This window comes from Schistocerca americana, chromosome X, assembly GCF_021461395.2.
Source record: "Schistocerca americana isolate TAMUIC-IGC-003095 chromosome X, iqSchAmer2.1, whole genome shotgun sequence".
Classification (NCBI taxonomy): Eukaryota; Metazoa; Arthropoda; class Insecta; order Orthoptera; family Acrididae; genus Schistocerca; species Schistocerca americana.
The window spans coordinates 785,488,073-785,501,475 of NC_060130.1; the positions used below are offsets into that span (position 1 = coordinate 785,488,073).

Consider the following 13,403-nt stretch of genomic DNA (forward strand, 5'->3'; position numbering starts at 1 on the left):
GAATAAATGATAACCAATGAAACCCACAGCTGCCGACAAGTGTTGATATACCTCGATGGGGACAGCTAAAAATGTGTGCGCCGACCGGAACTTGAACCCGGGATCTCTTGCTTACATGGCAGACGCTCGATCCATCTGAGCCGCCGAGGACACAGATGAATAGCGTGACTGCAGGGACTTATCCCTTGCACGCTTCCAGTGAGACCCACATTCCCAACTGTCCACAATCTACATACTTAATGTACCTAATAGAAGCGTTCAAGGGATAAGTCCCTCCAGTCACGCTATTCATCTGTGTCCTCGGTGGCTCAGATGGATTGAGCGTCTGCCATGTAAGCAAGAGATCCCGGGTTCGAGTTCCGGTTGGGGCATACATTTTCAGCTGTTCCCATCGAGGTGTATCAACACCACCTGTCGGCAAGTGAGGGTTTCATTAATTATTTATTCTAGAGAAGCTGCACGGTCATCAATGGTATCAGCTCTTTCGAGAACAGTTACTATCTTCATATATGTACTGCTTACTGCTGTCAATTAAAATCGGATATCTTATGATACACTGATGTTCCGTTTCCCTATGGTAAGACTTCTACAGTTATTTTCATGTCGTCCGCCCCCGGTAGCTGAATGGACGCCGGCACGGTAGCTCAGTGCTCGGTCAGAGGGTTAGCTACCCTCTGTAACAAAAAACTGAGTGAACGGATCAACAAAGAACCTGAACGGGTGTCGTCGGACGTCCGCCCCGAACAAATTCAACGAACAATATAGAATAAAATGATATCTACAAAAAAAGGCCAGTGTGACGGATTGTCAATCCTCTGGGACCGGGCTCGATTCCCGCCTGGGTCGCGGAATTTTCTCCGCCCAGGGACTGGGTGTTGTGCCGTCATCATCATCCTGTCATCCTCATCGACTGCATGTCGCGGAAGTGGCGTCAATTTGAAAGACCGGCACCCGGCGAACGGCCTGCCCGACGGGGTCCCTAGCCATACGATGAAATAAATTTTCATGTTGTAAACACTGTTTGTGAATTTGATATTTTGTAATTTTGTCTGTTTTTTTATTATTAATCAGTTTAACCGCTGTTAGGTTCTTCCAGGTCCTTCCACCCTAGTAACTCGTCTATTTTTGACAGTGGACTTTCGTTCTCTATACACTGTGGTACAGTATCCTGATGCACTGTAGGACATGCATTTAGACATATCCACAGAAGAAGTTCTCCCATCAATTAGAGCGGGACCCTGATTCGAGCGATTGAAACCAAAAGCGGGTACTGGAACTGGAGCGCTGTAGTGTCATCAGGGAATTGTGAGGGGACGTTAAAAGTGAAATAAAACCAAACCATGTAATTTTTATTGAGTGCTAGAATACACTTCAAACTGACACTAATACACTACTGGCCATTAAAATTGCTACACCAAGAAGAAATGCAGATGATAAACGGGTATTCATTGGACAAATATATTATACTAGAACTGACATGTGATTAAATTTTCACGCAATTTGGGTGCATATATCCTGAGAAATCAGTACCCAGAACAACCACCTCTGGCCGTAACAACGGCCTGGATACGCCTGGGCATTGAGCAAGCAGAGCTTGGATGGCGTGTACAGGTACAGCTGCCCATGCAGCTTCAACACGATACCACAGTTCATCAAGAATAGTGACTGGCGTATTGTGACAAGCCAATTGCTCGGCCACCATTGACCAGAGGTTTTCAATTGGCGAGAGATATGGAGAATGTGCTGACCAGTGCAGCAGTCGAGCATTTTCTGTATCCAGAAAGGCCCGTACAGGACCTGCAACATGAAGTCGTGCATTATCCTGCTGAAATGTAGGGTTCAGGAGGGTAATACGGAACGCCGTGCTGGATCCCAACGGCCTCTTATCACTAGCACTCGAGATGACGTTACATTTCAGATGTGTTACGACCCGTGGCTCTACCCTTCATTCGATCCCTGTGGAAAGCCGTGATTGGATCATAAGGTGTGAGGTTAATGCGGGATATTTGGACAGTTTCATCGGAGTTAATGGATTTAGCAGTGATGATGCACTCGCCTAAGGGTAATTACCATTAATCTTGCACCATTAATATAGATCTGATTGGCGTTAATATTTCTAATTAATATAACAATAGCATTTTTCTCTACAAATAATTGATTAGGTGGTAAAACGGACGGATTTAAAGAGTTAAGGAATTCTACTTGGTACAACTGAACATCGTTCATTCCTTCAAGTTGAACAGAATCACTACTCAGGTAAGCCTTTGCCTCTCCAAGTGACAAATTTTAAATGACATGTTTATTAATTGTTCTACAATCAGCATTTTGTGGACACAGAATCGACGTTGAATAGAACTGCGAATCATTTTGTTCATAGATTCATCTGGCATTGAATGTTCCGGCGATAAAATTATCGTAATTAGAGTAACAATGCTTAGGAATTTTGATCACTTCCTTGAAGTAATCTGTTCGATTTTATAAATCACACCCAATTTAAGTAACCATTAGTTGAAAGCGGGATCACCATTTGCTCTCATATTTTGTGTCAACTAAGAATTTTAACATGAGATCATACGGTCATCGTGTAACTGTAGTTTCGACAGTGGTTCTAGTATTGGCATGTCTAACGACGGGTAATACTTGACGGAAATTTCCAGCAAATAGAATTATGTTGCATCCATGAGGTAGATTATTATTCACAATGTCCCCTGAAAGTAGATCGACAACACTTAGTGCGTCTATGGAAGTAAACAACTCCGACCGCTGTTATGCATCATAGTAAAATTAGATGGTCAATAGACGGCGCCTTCTAAATTCTTTACATTGACGTTTATGGCCGAAATCGCGTTATAGTGTAAGAGCTGTCGTGTATGTCAGTTAAACATATTGTCAGTAGATGACATCTTCTACATTGTTATAGTAAATGACAGTTTAACGAAAACCATTACTTTAAACTACATGTGTATTTTTCATCATCAGTGGCGAAGGAAATCTTGAAAATGATGTCTCAATCATTAATTTTAATTACGTGATAAGGGAGATGGGGTACCGGCAAAAAACATCATTGAGAAATAATATATATGATTTTCTGAGCTTTATTCATAAAGTTTGTATTCAGCATTCTAATCTCCTCCTTTGTATAGATTTTTATAGCTGGTGGTTTGTTTTCGCTTGTACTTAAACCATATTTTAACAAAGTCTATTGCCTGTACCAACTTAGTAACTTACCAGTCTACGTTTCTTTCAAACAGACCAAAAATAAGCCCATACTTCACTGTTTGTTCAACCGTGAATATCTGTAAGTAGTCCAATTCAGCTTCTTCAGGTACCCGCATACTTTCCATCTTCCTTTTCCTTCTATCCGCTTTGTGGTATGAAATATTGCAGGTGTTTCGTTGCTGTCTAATCAACAATACTATTTTCTTCAGAATCTTTTACGTCTTTCTCTGCTTCATACAAATATATTTCCATATTTACTATATCGCAATTAAATAGTATTCATACATTTTTTGTTATTTCTGATTAATATCCTGTCTAGTCTTCAACATGTATACTTACCTAAGACAAATACGAGCTTTTTTTACGCCTGATCCTGATACAATGTTGTCTCAAGCGGATATTTCGCCATTTTCCACCAGTCAGTGTCCCTTCAAGAAGGCGGGTACAGATGTCTTGATGCCTTCACACAGGAGACAAATGAAAAACTGAACGATGTCAGTGAGCTGTACTATAATTTAGCTAATGGTAGAACGGGAAGATGATATTCGCACGCATCATATTATTTGAAAACGTGAGAGGTATCAAACCGTGATGGCCGTAATATTTGCGGTTATCCTTTTTAGTTTTACTGGAGACTGAGAAGAAATTTTTCTGGTAGAAACAGGACTGTACTCCACACGCATAAGTTTAATTGCTATCTCCCACCTATACTGCAGTAGCTGTGAAGGTCTTCAGTTCAATCTGTCTGACTGGATTTTCCATTTCTGAAATTACTGCCTACTACCGCTTGCGCAGTACAGATACCCGTGACGATTTAGAGCTATTTCTCCCTTTTTCCACATTGCGAACCTATATAAGAGTGATCTTAGCTACTTTATGAACGTGGGAGTGTGATCATAGATTTAGAGTAGTTCCAATACTGTAAGAAATTTAATTTGGTCTGTGGATTGATCCTTACACAGAAGTAAAATGAAAATTCGAAATTGAAATATTTTGTTGGTTTTCCACTTATTCGCAGTTTTAAAGTATAAAAACATTGGTTTATTGGGGTAAGAGCGGTCGTGGTGAAAGATTATCCATAATCTCACTTGCTGCACATCTGCTGTATCATTCACGGTCTCCATATGTTTTCAAAATTTTTGTCTATCAATATATTATAAAATTCATTCAAAATTCCAAGTACTTTGCCTCATATCTCAGTTCGCATTCAGAATTTCAAAATTTACTCTTGAGGCAACATTTATTGGTTTTATAGAAATGAGTGTGCGAACTTCCATAGTTATAACTTTCATGAATTCTGAGAAAAACGTGCATAAACTTAAGAAAAGATAATTTTCAGGAAATGCAGTTCAAAGTTCAACCTAACGTTTCCCTCATGTCACCTCTCCAGGAGGCCCCAGATTTGTACTCAGGTTCCTATTTGGCTTCAAGGATTCTCTTCTGGTTCTTGTTTCTACCTCCTTTCCCTTACACCACGTCTTCAACCGACTTTTCAGCTGTAGAGACCGAGCGAGGTGGCGCAGTGGTTAGCACACTGGACTCGCATTCGGGAGGACGACGGTTCAATCCCGTCTCCGGCCATCCTGACTTAGGTTTTCCGTGATTTCCCTAAATCACTTCAGGCAAATGCCGGGATGGTTCCTTTGAAAGGGCACGGCCGATTTCCTTCCTCATCCTTCCCTCACCCAAGCTTGCGCTCCGTCTCTAATGACCTCGTTGTCGGCGGGACGTTAAACACTAATCTCCTCCTCCTTCAGCTGTAGAGAGGCGCTGTAGATCTATTTTTCTCTAAATGACTTGAGTGAAATTTTCTACCTTGAAGCCCATTCTCTCTAATGCCTTTATCCTCCTAACGTTCCCATCACTAAATACATGAACTGCGTCAGAAGTCGCAATTCTGACATCTGTAGCAAATGAAAATGTGGGTTTAGGGCATCGTTTCCGTCTGAGTGAATTTAGAGACTCATCTGGATTCTGGGTTTTGCCATGAACACACCTTTTTTTAGGGTCGGCCAGAAACTTGTAAGTGGGTTTGACAAAATCCAGATACTATTTAGATGCCTCTTCTTGTAGATGTAGGAGTTGTTATCCGTCTGAGCCTGTAGATATTTAGTAAAAGATATACGGGTTGTTAAAGGAGAACGAAAATTTTACTGTGATATGTGACTAGAATTCGATAGCAGGAAAAGGAAGAGAAAGAAAAATAGTAGGTGAACATGGACTGGGGGAAAGGAATGAAAGAGGAAGCCGCCTGGTACCATTTTGCACATAATATAATTAATCATCGCTGACACTTTAAGAGTATAAAAGGAGTTTGTATATGTGGAACAGACTGCAGACACCGGAAGGTTTCAGACTGATTATATGATGGTTAAATAGAAATTTAAGAAGCACATTTTAAATTGTAAGACATTTGCAGTGGCAGATGTTGACTCTGACCACAATTTATTGGTTATGAACTGCACATTAAAACTGAAGAAATAGAAAACAATTAGGAAATTAAGGAGATGGGAACTGAATAGGTTGAGACAATCAGAAATTGTTGAGAGTTTCAGAGGGAGCATTAGAGAGTGGTTGACTATGAAAGGGGGAAGTAATACTGTAGAAGACTAATGGGTAGGTTTAAGAGATGAAATAGTGAAGGCAGCAGAGAAACACACAAAAAGACAAGGCCTAGTAGAAATTCTAGTATAACACAAGAGATATTGAATTTAATGGACGAAAGGAGAAAATTTAAAAATGCAGCAAATGAAGCAAGTAAAAGTGAATACAAGCGTTTAAAAAATGAGACTGCAGGAAGTCCAAAACGGCGAAGCAGGAATGGCTGGAGGACAAAGGAACGATTTAGAAGCATATTTCACTAGGGGAATATAGATACCACCTGCAGAAAAATTAAAGCGGTTTTTGTGGAAAAGAGAAGCAGCTGTATGAATATCAAGAGCTCAGATGGTAAACCAGCCCTAAGCAAAGAAGGGAAACCTGGATGCTGGAAGAAGTGTACAGAGGCTCTGTACAAGAGATTTCATGGATTTCTTCGCTTAAGGTAAGCATTGTAGAATACATGTTCACTTAGCTATTCTTTTGTTGTTCCATACAACGTCCTCCCAAAATATGGAAAGCACTAGGACTGCAGCAGAATATATTTGTTTCATAGTATCCACGATGTAGTAGTGCTCATAGCGCTTGAGGTATGCATTTTAGGGACCATGGTTACTACCCTTTTTTATTCGAATGATCGTCACTGTCGTATTCCTGAATACTGACCGTTTTTCCTGGGCCAGCCTGTATATCGTAGGTATAATTCATCACTAATCCACGTGTAAAACAACTCTAAAACGTGTTCAGCCTTAATCATAATTTTTCCCGAATCTATTATCACACTTTCTCTTGTTAATGTTTAAGGTCTCACAAAAAACGAAAGAACCAGGTAAAATTTAGGGAATCCATGCTGTTAAAGTTAGAATGGATTAAAGTGATTGTTCCGCATCCGTAAGATAACCTAGCGGTATAACACCTTCGTTTGATTTTTTGAAAGAGTTCGTGATGCCTTCAGCTGCCATTCTCTTTATTTCATTTATGATTGTACAATCTTGGCCTTAGGTCATTTTCAAGTGTCTAAAACGGAAGTAGTATATCTTAGATACATCAGTGACACTTGTGATTTTGACGTAGGAACAATTCGCACCTATAGATATACTAGGCGCCTTATAACTTACTTTATGGATGATTTTTTAGTAGTAAATTGTGCCATGTATATCGCTGCTCCTATGACTCCACGTTATGCTCTTAAAAAGGATACGAGACGTTTTACGCTAATTTAGGTGCACGTTACTTTCGAGCAGTTGTTATAAAGCTCTTATGTATAAGGCCCATGCTTTAACGTACTTAACACTAGGAAGTTAGTTAAGTAAGTCAGCGTTAAGTACGTTAAAACATGGACCTTATACAGAAGAGCTTTGCAACAACCGCTTGAAAGTAACGTGCTCCTAAAATAGCGTAAAATATATCGGGTTTATTTTATGAGCATAAAATGGAGTCTTATGAGCTACGGCATACATGACAAAATTTACTACTAAAAACTCACCCATAAATTAAGTTGTAATGCGCCTAGTAAATTTACAGATATGACTTACTCCTACATCAAAACCACATGTGTCACTAATGTATCCAATGTATAATGCTTCCGTTTTAGATACTTGAAAATGGTCTAAGGCCGAAATTGTACAATCGTACTTGAAATAAAGAGAATGGCAGCTTTCAAAAAATTTGTTGCAGGTGCAGACCCTATCGCATTGAAAATTGCCTTTGTCTGACTTCCGCAATTCTTACCTGAACACTGATATCTTATGCTGATTCGGAGCCAATAGATACTGCAGGTTGATTTAGTGTTGTTAAGCAACTACAGGCACGGAATGTAGAGACGATCACAAAAAAGGAAAGGAGTTGCTTGTCCGATAGAAAGAAGATTTTGTTAATTTTAATGAAGAATAAGTTATGGAAAAAGGAAAAAAGAAGTTTCTCTCTTTCGCTAACATATACTGGCATATACTGAAATTCGATATGAACATAACGTCGTAGCGCCTCTAAATCATACACTTGCTTTCTTCTTGCCCTAGTACTAGGGGCGTTGAATAAGTAACGTAACCCATCTTTTTTTCTGGAAGCAGGTTGCTTTTATTCAGGAATCCAATGCACCATATTAAAACCCACTCTTTTGGCTATAGAAGCTTATTTTTTTTAACATTATCTCCGTTCAATGCGACGGCCTTACGCCACTTTACTAGACGGACCTGTATGATGGCATGGTACCATCCTACTGGTCGACGTCAGAGCCAACATCTTGCTCCATCAATAACATCATCATCCATGTACTGTTTCCTGCGGAGTGAATCCTTCATTGAGCCGAACAGATGGGGGCTGTAGGGTTGATTCGGAAGCATAGTCCAGTGAAGTTTTGTGAGTTCTACTCAAGTGCGCAGACCTGTACTAGGCCTCTCATTGTCATGGAAAAGGAGAAGTTCGTTTGCATTTTTGTAGCGATGAACACGCTGAAGTCGTTTCTTCAATTGCGTGAGGGTCTGGCGGCACGTGGGAGATCGGAAAGGTTTGCGTTACGTTGCTGCGGTGATGACAGATGCCCCGCCCAACGACTCACTGTTCTTTTGTTCACTGCCGGCTTTCCATAGACTGTGCTAACTACTGCGCCACCTCGCTTGGTACTACATGCAACGCCGTCAACCATGGGAACGTTATGAAACTATGGGGCTGAAGTGAAAATATTCCTCAATGTCCCACAACAGATTCCACATTTTTTCAACCGAAAATGGTAGAGAGAAAAATGTATTTCACTACTTATTAAACGTCCCTCGTAACCGCTACCACATTAAAAGTGTATAATTTTAAAACTTTTAAATACGTCAAATCGATTCCCACTGCAATTATTTCTGTCGATTATTTCGCTGATATCCCTTCCCTTTATCTTCTAGATGAACTGGCTTTGTTTAAACGAATAAAAATACGAGTACTGTATCACCTTTATTGTCATGAACCCCATGTACCTTTCGAGTACCTATGGCTAATTTGTGTCTGCTCCCTTGGATGAGGGTAATTACAAATTTTAGCTGTCACTCGAAGAAATAAAGTTACGCAATTAATTTCTTGTTTGCTTGCAGGTACATGTCTACAGTCCTGGTTCAAACTGAAATCCCCGTGCCTCAGTATCGCAGCACGTCGCTGAAGCAGCCAGACAAATTTGCACTTTTCCAGTTAGCTGTGTTATTTCGTTTCGGCTCTTGTTTGCGATGGTTACAGTAATGTGGCGCGGGGATTTCATTGTGCATCAAGACTGAAGTCAAGTATCTGCTAAAAATGAAAGATTACGCAGTCTTTTTAGGTGATATTTAAAACTAACACCTACGACTGACTCTCCACTACTTTCAGCTCCTTATTGCATCTAGTAACGAGTCTCATTCTTCTCCACTGTTGTACTGAAGGTCACACTTATTCAGCTAGTGAAATTTCCTTTATCCGCTGTTCTCTCTCTCAACGGTGAACGGCTATTCTTAAAAGCTAAATGAAGGTGGACATTATTTAGTCTCAAGTGTCATCGTGCTTCTGTAACTACCACTCTATACACGGGCAGGTAACTTAACAGGACTGTAGGTTAAATTATGTTCTTTTTTTGTTCTCTATATGCGTTCAACAGCGTACTCTCTCTTCAACATAGTCACGGGTGAGCTCTGATGTCAAACAACGAATGGAATAGAGTTGTCACGTGGCAGGAATTTCACTGGCCCTTCTACTTGCCATAGGTGTGACTGGAGCGCAGGATACAGGTCACCACATTCATTCGATCACTGCCAGATCGTGAATTTTCAACGCACAGGACGCCCCATCTCTAAGGTAGTGCGAACGCTGCCTCCATGACGACGATGAATCGTGGATGTCCTGTTTCTGGGAAAGCCCCGGACACAAAGCGAATAGCGGTTAGAAAGATCTTATTGATCGCATAGGCCGCCATGTCCGTCGAGGATTTTAACAGTTAGTAGACAGGCCACGGCGGTGTAAATCACTTATAATGTCAGAGCCAGGCACAAACCAATGAGCTGCGATACCGTTCGGAGCCATCTCCTGACTATGGGGTATAGAGAACAGCGTGGACTTTTCCTTGCCGCACGTCACAGGATCCAGTGATTAGTATGGGCCAGTAACACCGCCACAGGACGCTTGGATCTTCTGCATCGTGGTACACGTTGGTACAGCCTGATAGCGAGGTAAGATGCGTAGGGAACCATACCAGGTAATGTATTCCACTTGCAAACAGCTCATCGTTCTGGCAATTGATGGAGGAATTCTTGTGTATGGTATGCTAAATGGAATAATATGTGTCCTAAGATGAATCTATCATCATTTCTCACTAGCGAACTATACAGGATCTTAATGCCCGATCGTCTACCTCGGTTTGGTCGCTTAAAGCACCCTGTACGAGTATCTTCAGCAAGAGAGTGCACCTTTCCGAATGGTGTCTAAATGTTTTGAGGAACACAGATTTTAGTGCGTTTGCGTGACATCTTCAGGTGACATCTTTTTCGTACTGAAAGCCTCTGGGATTCTATCGAGTGAGACGTGTGGGCCCTGGACACATCTGCGATTGCTTTCAGTGAGTTGTGGATGGCGACTCAGTCATTATACGCTGGCCTCTGAGCGCTTTCGCTGTCTCGTTGAATCCACGACAAGCTGAGTCACCGCTGTCATCAGGGTCAAAGGGATGCTGCACACTACTGGGCAGGTCTTTATAATTTAATTGCTCATGAATGTATAGTCGAGATGAGAACCATACCTTTGTGTCTAGCACTTTAAATCAGTTTAACTGAAAGAATTAAATAAATACAAACTTAATGGCAGTAGCTTATGGGCAGCATCTAGAATTGGAAATGAAAACGTGAACTACTAGTAGTTGCTAATGTAGTTTTCTAATAACTGACTAACGTACGTCGTGCAAGAAAGATTAGCAGTGTTTCTGTCATAGCAACTACTGAAACCTAGTCTACGTAGGATCTCATTTTTCTACACTATAAAAAAATAATTATAAAAATTAGTGGTACAACATACCGGATGACATTCGGGTGATGAATAGCCTCCATTGTGGTGATCTCATGTGCAAGCATTTTCCTTGTCTTTTGATCCAGTTTAGATTTGTCCAGTATCTTGATAGCAACTCGCTCTGAAAAATAATAAATGCACACATTATTTTCTGGTTGCATTGTTTTACCTTCAGTGGAAACAATTTGAGAGGCAAACGTTCTGTCCACTTACAATTTAATGTCCTGATATAAATGGCTAGCACCTGAAAGTAACAAAATAGCCTAGTTTATTATGATGGCCACATTTATACAAGTAAGTAACAAGTTGCCGTTGAATATTTCTGATAACAGCAAGTCAGATGGATTTTTAAAAGTCTTAGTACAATAACCATAGAAGTAACAGTATCAGGTGTAAGTTCTTTCATAATGCTCCGTGAATGTGAAAGAGGTAGAAACAATGAACAAGATGCTCATATCAACATACAAACATTTGTCAGCAACATTCAGCCATCACGTAATGAAAAAGATGTTGAAAAAGAAAATGAAGACAAGTTATCGTTGAGAGTTCTAGGATAATTAAAGGTTTCCTTCGTCCTCCACATGTGTACCTTATCTGCTTGCGTCTAGAGTTATCCCACGTGAAAATGTGTGAACGTTTCCTAAATGTTTAGGAAACGTGCAACTAAGGTGAGGTGTGGGTACATCTACATCTATACTCTGAAAATCACATTGAAGTGCCTGACAGTGGGTTCATCGAACCTGTAACATTACCTTGGGGAACGCCAGAAATCACTTCTGATTTACTCGATGACTTTCCGTCAATTATTACGAACTGTGACCCTTCTGACAGGAAATCACAAATCCAGTCACATAACTGAGACGATATTCCACAAGCACGCAATTTCCCTACGAGCCGCTTGTGTGGTAGTTTCAAAAGCCTTCCGGAAATCCAATACGGAATCGATCTGAAATCCCTTATCAATAGCACTCAGCACTTCATGTGGATAAAAAGCTAGTTGTGTTTCACAGGAACGATGTTTTCTAAACCCATGTTGACTGTGTGTCAATTGACCGTTTACTTCGAGGTAATTCATAACGTTCGAACACACTGTATGTTCCAAAATCCTGCTGCATATCGACGTTAACGATATGGGCCTGTAATTTAGTGGATTACTCCTACTACCCTTCTTGAATATTGGTGTGACCTGTACAACTTTCCAGTCTTTGGGTACGGATCTTTCGTTGAGCGAACGGTTGTATATGATTGTTAATTATGGAGTTAATGCATCAGCATACTCCGAAAGGAAGCTAATTGGTATACAGTCTTCACCAGAAGACTTGCTTTTATTAAGTGATTTAAGTTGCTTCACTACTCCGAGGATATTTACTCATGTTGGCAGCTGTTCTCGATTCGAATTCTGGAATATTTACTTCGTCGTCTTTTGTGAAGGCATTTCGGAAGGCTGTGTTAAGTGACTCTGCTTCGGCAGCACTGTCTTCGATAGTACCTCCATTGCTATCACGCAGAGAGGGCATTGATTGATAAAAAATGTGCGTGAAATCTTATGGGACTTAACTGCTAAGGCCATCAGTCACTAAGCTTACACACTACTTAACCTAAATTATCCTAAGGACAAATACACACACCCATGCCCGAGGGAGGACTCGAACCTCCTCCGTGATCAGCCTCTCAGTCCATGACTGCAGCGCCCTAGACAGCTCGGCCAGTCCCGCGTGGCGGCATTGATTGTTAGCTTGCCGCAAACGTACTTCACATACGACCAGAATCTCTTTGGATTTTCTGCCGGGTTTCGAGACAAAGTTTCGTTGTGGAAACTGTTACAAGCATCTCGCATTGAAGTCCGCTCTAAATTTCGAGTTTCTGTAAAAGATCGCCAATCTTGGGAATTCTGTGTGTTTAAATTTGGCATGTTTGTTTCGTTGTTTCTGCAACAGTGTTCTAACCTGTTTTGTGTACCAAGGAGGGTCAGCTCCGTCGTTTGTTAATTTATTTGGTATAAATGTCTCAATTTCTGCCGATACTATTTCTTTGAATCTAAGCCACATCTGGTCTACACTTATATCATTAATTTGGAATGAGTGGAGATTGTCTTTCAGGTAGGCGTCAAGTGAATTTTTATCTGCTTTTTTGAATAGGTATATTTTTCGCTTATTTTTCGAGGATTCGGGGATTACAATATTCAATCTCACTACTAGAACCCTGTGTTCACTAATCTCTGAATCGGTTTTGATGCTCGTTATTAACTCAGGATTATTTTTTGCTAAGAGGTCAAGCGTGTTTACACAACCGTTTACTATTTGCGTGGGCACATGAATTAACACACGAATAAATTTTCAGAGAATGCGTTTAGCACAATTTCGGATGATATTTTATGTGTACCTCCGGAAATGAACATGTATTTTCGCCAAATATCGAGGGTAAATTAAAGTCACCACCAACTATTATCGTATGAGTCGCGTACGTGTTTGAAATCAAACTCAAGTTTTCTTTGAACCTTTCTGCAACTGTGTCATCTGAATTGGGAGTCGGTAAAAGGATCCAATTATTATTTTATTCCGGTTACCAACAATGACCTCTGC

General features: G+C 40.6%; 1 protein-coding gene across 7 annotated transcripts in view; it reads right to left on the reverse strand.

Annotated features, from left to right (window-relative positions):
* Positions 1-13,403, reverse strand: part of LOC124555410 (serine/threonine-protein kinase NIM1) — a 510,029-nt gene that overhangs the window by 60,137 nt on the left and 436,489 nt on the right. For all 7 annotated transcript variants that reach the window (XM_047129307.1, XM_047129308.1, XM_047129313.1 and 4 more), the window contains one exon: positions 10,831-10,942. In XM_047129307.1, coding sequence (XP_046985263.1) covers positions 10,831-10,942 — 112 coding nt within the window. The remainder of the gene's footprint in view (positions 1-10,830; positions 10,943-13,403) is intronic.